The sequence below is a fragment of the Callithrix jacchus genome, chromosome 17 (assembly GCF_049354715.1).
Source record: "Callithrix jacchus isolate 240 chromosome 17, calJac240_pri, whole genome shotgun sequence".
Taxonomy (NCBI): domain Eukaryota; kingdom Metazoa; phylum Chordata; class Mammalia; order Primates; family Cebidae; genus Callithrix; species Callithrix jacchus.
Window position 1 is genome coordinate 41,654,295 of NC_133518.1, and position 12,718 is coordinate 41,667,012.

The following is a 12,718-nucleotide window of genomic DNA, read 5'->3' on the forward strand; positions in this document are numbered from 1 at the left end:
CAAACTACAAACTCAGCCTGTGTAGGATTTGGGGGACACATTTTTATGTCTCAATTTTAAATGTAAGAGAAATTCTCAGAGAAGGAGAAAAAAAAAGAGAAGTTAATTCTACAGATTGGTAGCAATTAAGGAAAAGCCATATTGCCATTTTGCTTTGTAAGTTAAGTCAGTTTTGCTGTTTCCTTAGTTCATTTTTACTTAGCTTTGTCAAGGTATAGCAAAGACAGCTGTCTGGGCTCTGCACCAGTGAACCTTCGTGAACACCACTCACTCCATGGCACCAACTGGTTTTGTGCCTCAGGCAGGGTAGGGGATGTATGAGAAAGGAGAAAGGCAGAAATCACAAAGACCTTTTTGAAAGACTTAAGATGACAATTTTTTTTTGACTTTATAAAATACTGATTTTTTTAAAAAAGCATATTTTATTGGAGTCAATCTCACCATTCTTAGCCATAAAGATAAATGTTATTTTCTCTAACTTGAGTTTTTGCATACTCATTTACAGTCAGTTCCATTGTCTTGCTTGAAGTGAACTTTCATTTTTATGCAAGTGAGCTGATTATGCAACTAAGAGGGTGGTAAATATAAGAATTATTTTTTACATATCATAGTTCTGATTGTTTGTGGAGTAACAAAGGGAATATGAAAAAAATGTTCTGGCCTGCCCTGGATTCAAGTTTATCATTACTACACTTGATTTAAATGCCTAAATTTAATCCCTTTTAAAAACAGGCATGGTTCCTTAGTCCGGATGTGAAAGAAAATTAGATTTTGCTTTAAAACAAAGCTACAAACAGTGAAAAACCAGAAAAAAAACTAAAATAAGATACTGGCTAAATAACTACAACAAAACCTCACTTCTTAAAAATTCACTAGGCAGGAATGTGTGGTAGTGCAGAAAGACAGAAGACCAAAGCGCACCTTTGATCTAATTGTATGAGTTTGCTAAATCAGTTACTACGGGAAAATATACTTGCAAGAGAAAGCAACTTCTAGAGGCTGTTTCTAGTATCCTTAAGTAACTGTAGACATTATCATACTGAATGATATCCTAGTTATAAATAATTCTTATCCATAACTTAAATCCACGTTGAGACTCTACTAAGTAAATCTTCCCTAACCTACTTAGAGGATGTACAGTAGTGATGAAAGTAGCCTTTGATTTTTAAAATGAAAATGAAAGGTATTTTAAGTTAAAATGGAAGCCTTTTTCTAAATCAGAAACTACCAGTATCCTTAGAGCAAAGCAGGTTGTTGGATATTCTGGTTTAATACTTGAGATGTGGAAGCAACCCACTTGGGTTCAAATCCCGCTTCTACCACGTTCTTTAGGGTAGTGGTGCTTTCCATTTCGTCTGTGTAATGCAGAAAATAATTCCTAAAACATTGTAAAAATGTAAGGCACTTAGAACATTTCATGGCCCCTTAAAAGTTAGCTCTTGTCATATATACTACAAGTCAGAAATGCAACTTAGGCTCAGTCACATCCCCAGAATCCCACTGAGAGAAACTTCTGTGACATGGTGAACATTTTAGAACATACACAATTTTAAGCCCCTTTCTTTAAGGCTCAAGGGCATATTTTCAAACTGCAGTGCATCACAACAGTTTTGATTCTTCAAGTGTTCTTTTCTTCTGGCCTCTAGCAACCCAACCTAGCCTGCCAGGTACTTCTGATTAATTATACATAAGATTAATCCAAGCCACCCCCTCCCTGTTTCTACCAACGGGACTTCATTCGCTTCAGTTCCTGCTAGAATGCACCCCCTACCTCAAGTGTCCCCTCATCAATGCCCTCTATGATAACCCTTTGACTTTGGAACCCCTTCATACATTCCTCAGATCGTTAAGAGGTTTTCTGAGTCATCATCTGAGATTTTTCATTAAATTGTGGAGTTTGAGCAGCCAGTCCTGAGCTGTCAGACTCGGTTCCAGATAGGATTTCTAGCTACAGACACGAGAACAAGAAGATGGGTTAGCTGCGGCTCAAAGGGCTGGTGAGCCCGACCACAGGCCAGCTTGGGGACGGTTCGTTCGGACAGGACAAGGGCGAGGGAAATGGGAGGATGGTGACGCACCTGAGTGCGTCCCACCGACGAAAGGATACCAACTAAGGCTTCGTGTAGTGCGTAGACAGGCCGACATACACACACACGAACACACACGCAAAGACGAGAAAGGAGAGAGCCGCGCAGCCCCAGGTAGCTGACAACGACATGGCCCCGATCCGGACGCGGGCTCAAAGCCTCCAGACTTCCGGAGTGCCGCCCTCCCGGGCCACCTCGGGAGATTACCGCTAGCGCATCTCTCCGCCCTGCCCGGCTCGGGCGTCCTCCCCTCCCCCCGCAGCCGCAGCCGCAGCCGCAGCTCCCCGCCCCCCGCGAACGCGGTTCCCCAGTGTCCTCCAGAACGCCCGCGTGGCTGTCGGGTTTCGAACCCCTGGGCCACTCTCGCCCTCGGCGCGCGCGCCGCCACGTCGCCGACCAGCCTTCGGCCCCCGCATCAATCATTAACCGGGCGGCCCAAGGAGGGGGATGGTACGGAACTCGAGAGCCGGGACAACTCTATCCCCCGAGGCGGCCGCGAAACCCTAGCCTGGGAGGCCCCCGCCCTTCTTCGGTGCGCCCGTCCCTCCCTCCGCGCCTCGACTCGCACATCCCCGCCTCCCGCTCCGGGGGCGGCGGCGGAGGCACCCGCACCGCGCGATGCCCAGTCACCGCCGCCGCCGCCGCAGTCAGCCGCGCCGCCGCCTCCTCAGCCGCCGCTGCCGCAGCGCGGGCGGCCGCGCGCCGATAGCAGGGGCTTGGCGAGGAAGCCGCTGAGCCCCGCGCGCTCCGCGCTCTTGAGGGTAGCCGCGCTGCCTATTAATTGAGTCTCTCATTGATTTATTTAATTTTTAGGAGCGAGTGCTCGGAGGCACGGGTCTTTTCTTAAACCCGCAGCGACGCCCCCGGCGCGGGCACAAAGGCTCCGACGGCGGCCGGCGGGGGCTGCCCAGCGCCCGGGAGCCAGCGCCAGAGGTCGCCTGCGCGCGCCCTAGCCGAGCCCCGGGCACCATGCCGCGGCGCCTGCAGCCCCGGGGCGCGGGCACCAAGGGCCCTCCGGCCCCGGCCCCAGCAGCTTCGGGAGCCGCCCGGCACTCCCACTCAGCCGCCTCCGGGGACCCCTCAGCGTCCACCAAGCCGCTGCTGCGCTGGGACGAGGTGCCCGACGACTTCGTGGAGTGCTTCATCCTGTCGGGCTACCGGCGTCTGCCTTGCACGGCCCAGGAGTGCCTAGCCTCGGTGCTGAAGCCTACCAACGAGACGCTCAACTTCTGGACGCACTTCATCCCACTGCTGCTGTTCCTGAGCAAGTTCTGCCGTCTGTTCTTCCTGAGCGGCGGCGACGTGCCCTTCCACCACCCGTGGCTGCTGCCGCTGTGGTGCTACGCGTCGGGAGTGCTGCTCACCTTCGCCATGAGCTGTACGGCGCACGTGTTCAGCTGCCTGTCGCTGCGCCTGCGCGCCGCCTTCTTCTACCTGGACTACGCGTCCATCAGCTACTACGGCTTCGGCAGCACAGTGGCCTATTACTACTACCTGCTGCCGGGCCTCAGCTTGCTGGACGCCAGAGTCATGACCCCATACGTGCAGCAGCGCCTGGGCTGGCACGTGGACTGCACGTGCCTTATCGCCGCCTACCGCGCCCTGGTGCTGCCTGTGGCCTTCGTGCTGGCGGTGGCCTGCACTGTGGCCTGCTGCAAGAGCCGCACCGACTGGTGTACCTACCCGTTTGCATTGCGCACCTTCGTCTTCGTCATGCCGCTCAGCATGGCCTGCCCCATTATGCTCGAGAGCTGGCTCTTCGACCTGCGTGGGGAGAACCCCACGCTCTTTGTGCACTTCTACCGCCGCTACTTCTGGCTGGTGGTGGCCGCCTTCTTCAACGTGAGCAAGATCCCCGAGCGTATCCAGCCGGGTCTCTTCGACATCATCGGCCACAGCCACCAGCTCTTCCACATCTTCACCTTCCTCAGCATCTACGACCAGGTGTACTACGTAGAAGAGGGCCTGCGTCAATTCCTCCAGGCACCGCCTGCCGCACCCACTTTCTCTGGTACAGTGGGCTACATGCTGCTGCTGGTGGTCTGCCTGGGGCTGGTCATCAGGAAGTTCCTAAACAGTTCCGAATTCTGCAGTAAAAAGTGAGCCTCCCACCTTGGAGGAGGCTACTGGTTCGCCCATCTATTTGGAGTTTCTGTTGTTGCTACTATTGGTTTGTTTTCAAGTTTCATTGTGTTTTCTTCTTTGCTCAAGGAAGGTGCTGCAAAACCACAGGGGAAAAGTTCACTGCTGCAAAGGGATCCCAACCCACTGGAGGCTTTGAAAGAGGGAGGTTGGGGGAGGGGTGGTCAATCGGGAGGGAGATAGTCACTGGTTTTTGCCCCTGGAAAAAATTCAGGTGATGTCTTTGACATCCAGGGATTTTTCAAAGGCAGTGGATAAAATCCCAAATAAAGCCCTAAAGAGTTTGCTTTTCCAATTATCTGTGCCACTGGTAATAAGGAGTAGCCCGTATGAGGTCAGGTACACAGTAAAGAAGGTAAATAGAATCTTTGGGAACTTTTATTTCAGTCTAAGGAATGCTTGGATTTGTCAAAAGAATGGAGCTTTGTAGGAAACAGGCACAGAGACGCAAACCCAGGGCTTAACCTGCTAGAAAATGCATGGAATGTGAACACAAGTTAATTATTTCAAAATGTTTTTCAGATGTTATTTAAATAGTAATATATACAATGATTTTTAATAATTTATCAAAGCCTGTGATATGCACTGAATATTCTTTGTCACATAGTTTTGAATTTCACAGCCTTCTGCATTGCATACACTTGAACTGGACATCAGGGCAAGCTGCTTGAGAATTCCCAACTACTTTCTTAAACAGTGTTTTCTGAAGGCCTGTGTCTAACACAACTGTGAATTATTCTACCTTAGGGACTTCGGTTAAACTATTGGTGAGGAGCTCAAGTTGGTGTACAGACCCAGATTTTTGTTTACTTATTAATGTATTCCAGAAAACTCATCCTGGTTTTTGTTTGTATGTTTTGTTTTTAATCTTTTTCTTTCCTTCTCTACTTATTTAAATTGCCACTGGAATAAATGTGCCTTTTGAAGCAATGTCCAAATGACTGGTCCTCAAACGCAGTTTCTTACATGGGGAGAGTAGTTAATAAGCTTTTCTTACTTGACTGCAAGTCAAGGTTTCATGGTCCATCCAGGAAGGCAGAAGATGGTGTTGGTTTCAAGTTTTTGGTAGGACTGGAAGTAGCTTACAGGAGGAAGCAGAGCATTTGGATTCCCTACAAGGACAAAGAGCCAACCCACTAATGTAGATGTGTTCCTAGTGCAGCCGTGGGAGAAGGGAGAGGACACTGTTCTAGACTGATGCCATCCATCCTTGCTTAATATTAAAAATATAATATCCAAGAATAAATGAGCTAGTTTTATTATGAAAGTCAGGAGCGTATTATTGAGTTGTCACTGAAAATTTTGAGTTAAATAAGATTACACTTGCCCAGTTAAACGCTGAAGTTTTATTTGGGTCCAGACTATGGAAATGATTGGCAGTCACCCTAAACCCTTGAACCATTCATGAACATGTCCCTGACATCCTTTCTAACAACCAGATTAGCCAGTGTTATTTAGACATTTCCTACAAATGCTAACCTGTAATTGAGATGGCCACTCTAGGTTAACACAAATGACTGAGATGACTTGTTAAATACCTGTCACACTTCCTGGTAAGTGGTTTTGTTAGAAGCCCAGTAAGTCATTGAATGGGGATTCTTTTTTTTTTTTTTCTTTTTCTTTCTTTTTTTTTTTTTGAAGACGTGTGTGCCTTTATTGGCTGAGCAGGAGGAATGGGTGGCCCCGATGCCTAGCCAGCTGAGCTTCACTGGCTTGTAGGTGATGGAGAGCTTGCCCAGGTAGTGGCTGATCATCTTGGGCTTGATCTCCATCACCTGGTTGAAGGTCTTGGGCAGGATGATTATGTCTCATAGGTGCATCTTGACTTTACGGTATAATTTAGATCGTGCATATGAGGTAGATGAACACTTAACCTCAGCACTGATAGGCTGGTGCTTCTAAAACAATTGGCTGTTTTTGTTTATGCTTTTAATCACTTCTCTCTTTGTAAACAGAGAAGCTCAGCACAATTCCCCAGAGGAACCAGTATTCTTGTGTGTGTTATTTGGCATATAGAAGTTAAATTTATATATGTCTATATTTAATTTAGAACCTCTTAATGAGATTGTAAATACACTTTGGGTAGTTGCTGATGAGTGTTAGTGTCTCATCCTTTGTGAAGTACAGGGAGATTCCTGTTAGGTTACAGGGGCTAATTTGTACTTACCATAGATGTTATTCCTCAGCTGTAACTTAAATCAATACATGCATTCAAGGACAACTGTGGAAATCAGGGTATTTCCAGATGCAAATTTATTTGCATGTCATCGTTGTCTCTTCTAGAGCCCCAAAGAACATTGGTCTGGAAGCTAGAAAAACAGGTTAAATTGTATTATGTAGTTTCTTGTAAAATGGGACCTCGATTTCAGAAGAAACTTGCAAGAGGAAGACTTCTAGAAAGGATTGATGAGTTTGAGAACAATAACTAAAACACCAAATTTGTCATTTTAATTTTTTGTTGGTCTTCCAGGTCCGTAGACAGAATTCTCTTCTTGTCCTGTGTCTTTGACCTTAAGGAGAGGCCACTTAGGGATAAAATTATACCCATATCATTTTTCAGGTGATTATGCTCATGAGAACAGTGAGATGACACACTTTTTGCCACGCAGGTTTCAGCACCCAGTATGTCCCAGAGAGAATGAGGACTCACTTTCCTCTTCCCTTTGCCTTTTCCTTCATCCACCGTCCTTTTCTGTTCCATCTTAGATTTTGGAGACCGCGCATGATATTGACAAGAGAACATTCTAGTGGAAAACTGGTTTGGCTTCACTTTGTATTTGCAAATAGGTGCCATATATACTACTCAAAGTCAGGGATGAATTGTTAAAACTATACAGTTTATTAGCTAAATTATATCAGATTTCTGTCAAGGTAATGATGTTTCAGAAGCAAATGTTTACTTTGAATCTCCCCATTTGCATGGAACTATCCAGGTTTATTACGTATTTCAGGGTAATGTGGCAATCAGAACAACATATATTTTGAAATATATTTCACTCTTTTCCATTTTGCCACATTAAAATTCAGTTTTACTTTATTGTGTTCAGCTGTTTGAAATGTAGGACAAATTATAAATAAGAATTCACTCCATTATCTCTGTACAACCTATTTTGGCAGTAGAATTTTGAAGCATATTATGTAATACGTTTCATTTTACTTGTTAGTCATGATCTGGATGACGTCTCAAGGAGCAGCACCATAGAATCATGCCTGGAAAATGAAGGTGTTCGACTTCAGTGCCTGTCACCCTGTGAGTTGGTCTCCGGGGCTGACTCAGACTGACTTAGTTGGCTAATGGGGTTACTTTCTTCCCTGCCCTTCTCGCAGCTCAGGTGAAGAGGATGACCTTCCCAGAGAGATGAAGTGAGTTCTTCAGTCATTGCATGACTGGCTTGTAAAAATAAATGTGAACTTTTCCACTAGCCATACACTTTCTATAAATAGCCCAGGGAGAAAGTATGGGGCTTCAGAGCTGGACAGAGTGGCCTTCAATGTTTCCATTCATAAATCCAGCTTGTAAGTGCTTGCAGTCAAAAAACCATTTAGCCTAATTTATAGTGATACTTCATGGGAATTATTTCTAAGAATGCAAAATTTCAGGATAGAGGTGATTTTTATCATTTTTTCCTGATTTGGTGCCAAATCTGAGGACTAACAGCAATAATAAACAGGAATTTTTATCTTCAAATCTCTTCATAACTTTAATTAGTTCATCTGCACAAAGCTATAATAGGAGACAGGTATGGTAGAAGTTATCTCCGTCTCAAGGCTTTACAGTTGGTCCAAGGTGACAGGATTAAGTTTTCAAACTGGAATTAGAATGCAGGGACCGTTTGTGTGCTCAGTTGTGTTTACTAGTTTGCATGGCTATGATGCTTGACCAAGCACACAGACACTAATTGGAAAAATGATATAAAGACAGTCCCTTAACTGACTAACTTTAAAACAGCAAAGACATGGCTGTCTTTGAAATTAGATCGAAATATCTCACACAAAATGTTATCAGCCACTTAAAATGGCTGTTCTCATCTTGTTCTTCAATACTGAAGTTTACCACTGCTGACTTCACTCTGTCAGCATTCTTTGAGCTGTTCATTCATGCCATCCCTTTCCTGATCATTGAGCACCTACTGTGTGTAAGACATTGGGCAAGAACCCATCTGTATTATTACAGCGATTACCTTTTTGTCTTCTGGTGGAACAGAGAAGCCCCAGAAAGTCTCTCTGTCCAGGAACCAAACTCTTATCTTAGCTGTAGGCAGAATGCTGTAAGTCCCTGAGTTTGAGTCTCTTTTCTGTTAGCGTAAGTGCAATGCATAGAATCTTATTTCTGTTCACACACTGACTTCCTCAGCAATCAATTTCTTTCTTTTCTCTTTTTCTGTCTGCTTCTAGGCCTATTGTTAAAAAAAGCTTGAAAATGTAATGTAAATCCAGGGGAGGGTATAGTCGGCATCTGTACAGAATTGAAAAACTTATCACTGATATTATGAAAACATTAGTAACAACTATTGGAAGGTTGATAACATTCAAACTATGATGAAGAGTGGATCATCCAATGTGCCTAAATTGTGATGTCGTTAAGTGTCTGAATTTTATAGTGTAATAAAGTAAAAACAACACAACAACAAACAAACCACATACATAAGAACTCAAATGCTCAGACCTCCAAACTTAATGAGATTAATGTTCTCTAGCCCTTTTCCTCTTTTAAATATTTGTGTCATGACTTATGAAACATGTCTTAGAAAACATTAATTTGGAGGAAATCATTAAAAAATGTCAGATGTAAAAAAGATAGGAAGAATGCATGGGAAGGAGAGAACAAAGAGGATTAGAGTCAAACAGTCAGAATGGGGCAGCAAGTTTAACTGTGCAGTTAGCCTTTAAATTGTCTTCAGAAAAGCATGTGAACTCCCAGGGTGTTAGTGTTCAAGTAGACAGGCAAGGAATTCTTTTTGTCAGCTTAACCACATCCTGCAGCTTTTGACCTGAGCATGAGTGTCCAGGCATATTTGAGTAGTACATTTATCTCCTGGCTTAATGTCCTTAATTTGTTTCCATGAAATTAGGATGTAGGCAAAAAGGCATTAGGGGATAGCACCGGCCAATTGTAAATCACCTTTGGAATCATTTTCTTGAAGGATTGCCAATATTGTCTGACATATATTGCCTGACAAAAAGCAAACAAATCTAGACAAACAGAAAAAGGAAGCATTCAGTGGTTGAAGCTGAGCACTGTTGTATTCTTTTGTGAGAGGCCACACATTTTCTTATGGAAGATTTGGTTTCTTCAATATTATGAATAATTATTTCTTAATTGTGAAAATGGATATCAGTCTTTCTTAGTCACTCTTCCAAAAAGCTAATACAGATTTCTGTTGTTGTCATTTAAGAAAGAATAACTGTATTGCATTTCTGGTTTGCAGGTTTCTAACCAATTTGTAGGCATTTTTGTTCTAGAATGGCTTCTTAAGAATCTGTGAACAAGTTGCAGAGTGTTTATTTATAAGTCAAGGTCCAAGAGTGCTCATTTAGCTGTTAATTGTGGCAGGATGTGACTTTTGAAAGCTCTGAACATATTCCTATATGCAACAGTATGCACACCTATTTACTATTTAGCTCAATGGAAAAACAGCCTATTCTTTGAGCTTTTGAGAATGTTTCCCAATGCATTGTGCTTCTAAATGTAATGCACTCGCTCTAATGCTTTTGTTCTCAATCTCTGGAAACTATTCCAAACATGGCATTTCTCAAGGAAAATTTCTTGAATGTGCAAAATTATTCTCGAATGTGTAAAACTGACAGGCCACCTTTCTCTCACGCCTTATACCTCCACCCAAAATATGCAATAAGCACTCAAGGTAGAATGGGGGGGTCTGTCTTCAGGTGGTCATTTGGCCATGCTATGAAGATGGTCCTGCTTCTCCCAGTTCACCATGATATTGAAGAAGGACACCATGTAAATAAACCCTTGTTTCTAGATAAAGCATGGGAACACAATTTTATTTCTTCTTAGTTCCATCTCTAGTTGGAAAGCATAGTCTTTCTCTTAATATGCTGAATGCAAAAATAAAATTAATGGGAAAATTTTTTAAAGAAGTATTTCAATTTTATATTTGTAAAGTTTCTAATAGCAATTTGTTTGTAAAAATAGGCCTTAGCACAAAATGAGAACCAGAGCTTTTTGGAAAGACTCATCTTTATCGGGGAGTTTAATCACCTTGAGCTCTCACCCAAATGATAAAGACCTGGTAGGTAGTTTAAAATATAAATAATGTATAGTTAAAAGAAGGATACAAATCATTTTTTAAAAAAGAAGAAAACACGTTAGAGAGGTTTTAGATGTGTCTTATGGCTAAATTTAAAAGTATTTTTAAAAATTCTGGTTAGAAACTTTATTAAATTCCCTCTCCCAGCAAAACCTAGCACAAAAGGTCTACTTTTCAACGAGGCTGGTTTTCTTTTCTGGAGCCTATGAACAAAATTATTCTAACCAATTAGCTGAGTACCAAGGCAATAAAGAAGTGAAGCACATTTCACTTTGATAAAGTTATAAGCATGGCGAGTAACACAGTCAGTAAAATGTACAACCCTGGAACTCTGTCCCTTGTTTCTCAGAGTACAAAGAAGAGTACGCCCCATGCCATCACTACATGTACCAGGAAAAGGTTTTCTGTGTTTCAGGGCTGGAGGAGAATTCTGTGGCTGCTTTTTTAAATCTGCATAGAGCATGTGATCGCTCTGAACTCTCTTCATTTCAGCCATCTCCCAGGCCATTTTCACTACCAATGAAGCCTTCACTTACCACATACCGGGCTTGAAGAGAAAAGATTTCTAAAAGGATGCCATGTGTATTTCGGCCTTCTCCAACCATCTGCCTTATGAGCTTCATCCATTTCCAAACTAAGGATTTAAATATGGTGACTGTCCTTGGATTTGCAAGAATGTACTACCAGCAGGTCCCCTTTTGCAGTAAAGGGCATTATACTTGAAAGGCCATACTCATTTCTTCCTCAGGTCAGAGGCAGAGGAACAAATAGAGTGATCAAATAGAGACCTTCATGTGTCTGGTTTTTGTTTTTGTTTTTAAGTTCATTTAAGGTTGATGATGGAGAAAGAAGGGAGTAAAAATGATGCACACATAAAGAAATTTTTCCCATTGCTTGCCAGGTTCATTCTTTTTAGGCTACCCTTAACTCCTGTCCTCACCTACTTCCTAATGAACTGTATTTAACTAGCAAGAGAGGCATTCTCAGGATATGTGAGTTTCCAGATATGAACTACCATGTGGTTTCAAATCAATAGTGTATTCTAACAGAAAAGCATTACCTAATCATAATTCTGCATTATGTGATAAACAAAATAATCTATAGAAATAGGTATCACTTTGGCCAGCCCTGTGCATGTAGCTGAAAAAAAAATTGTGACACATTTCTGTTGTATGATTTGCTATGATTTTGGTTTCCTGAGACATTTGTTCCCTACAGTCTTGAATATGAAATTCTGTGTAAATAATATAACTATGCATTTTTTGCTGAAAAACAAATGTATGAAATAAGAATAAATTATTTGTAAGCACAGTGTTCAGAATCATATGCATCTGTGCATGTTCAACAGTTATCTTTCAGCAACAGACTATTCTAAAATCACAGTAAAATATATGAAGTTTTACTGTGAATTTAGCACACTATTTACCACACTATCCATTACACATGCATAGCACTAATAAAGGAAAAACATTACCCTTTTCATAAAATTCAGCAGGCAGAAGGCAAGAGTATGTTTATCCTGAAGAAGCATCTTTAATATATTACTTTTTATAATATTAGATAAAAAGAAAATTCATGTGTTACTTTGAAACCATATCTTCTAAGAAAACATATGACCCAGGTTATGGAATGTTTTCTTCCACCTTCCTGTTCTTCAAAAGCATATAGGCTCCATGAGCTTCTGTGCAACACATCTTGTCCCAGAACCCTGGTGATGTGTGTGAACTTAGAGTATCTCTGTCCCAAATAAGCCCAGCAATAGAGATCCGACTTCAATCTTAAGCTCTGTGCTGACAGCAGTCTTTAAATCATGTTGATTCTTGTCTCAGAGGTTTTTGGTTATCAGAAACACAAAACTCTCATGACAGAAGAAAAGGTTTATAGGAGGAACACTGGGGAATGCACATAGCTGACCACCCGGGCCTCAGGAAGGACAGGGAGCAAGGCATTGCTAGAGATTCCAGTAAGAAACTCCAGGGCTCTGCCACCAGATGAGCCATCATCAGCTTCTTCCTGGCCCAGTTGTATCTGTCCCCAGTTCAAATTCCTGGAAGAGTATCAGATTGGCCTACCTGAGGTCACATGGACTCCTCTGGAGACAAGATATACTTGCCTGTTATTTGAGCCCTTTCCAGAACCACATGGAGGGCAGAGGTTAGTTCCCAAGGAAGGGATGACGGACAGACAAAAACAACAGCTGTCCGCTTCATCTAACCC

At 42.8% G+C, this 12,718-nt stretch overlaps 1 protein-coding gene across 2 annotated transcripts; it reads left to right on the forward strand.

Moving 5' to 3' along the window:
• Nucleotides 1–2,396: 2,396 nt before the first annotated feature.
• PAQR9 (progestin and adipoQ receptor family member 9) lies at nucleotides 2,397–11,812 on the forward strand. 2 transcript variants are annotated; one of them, XM_035277836.3, is made up of 2 exons: nucleotides 2,397–2,619; nucleotides 2,901–11,812. In XM_035277836.3, the coding sequence occupies exon 2, from the start codon at nucleotides 3,057–3,059 to the stop codon at nucleotides 4,188–4,190; it is 1,134 nt and encodes a 377-aa protein (XP_035133727.1). In that variant the 5' UTR covers nucleotides 2,397–2,619; nucleotides 2,901–3,056; the 3' UTR covers nucleotides 4,191–11,812. The 2 variants fall into 2 exon arrangements, with proteins under 2 accessions (XP_035133727.1, XP_035133726.1); XM_035277835.3 differs by having other exon boundaries at nucleotides 2,397–2,537.
• The last annotated feature ends 906 nt before the right edge of the window (nucleotides 11,813–12,718 follow it).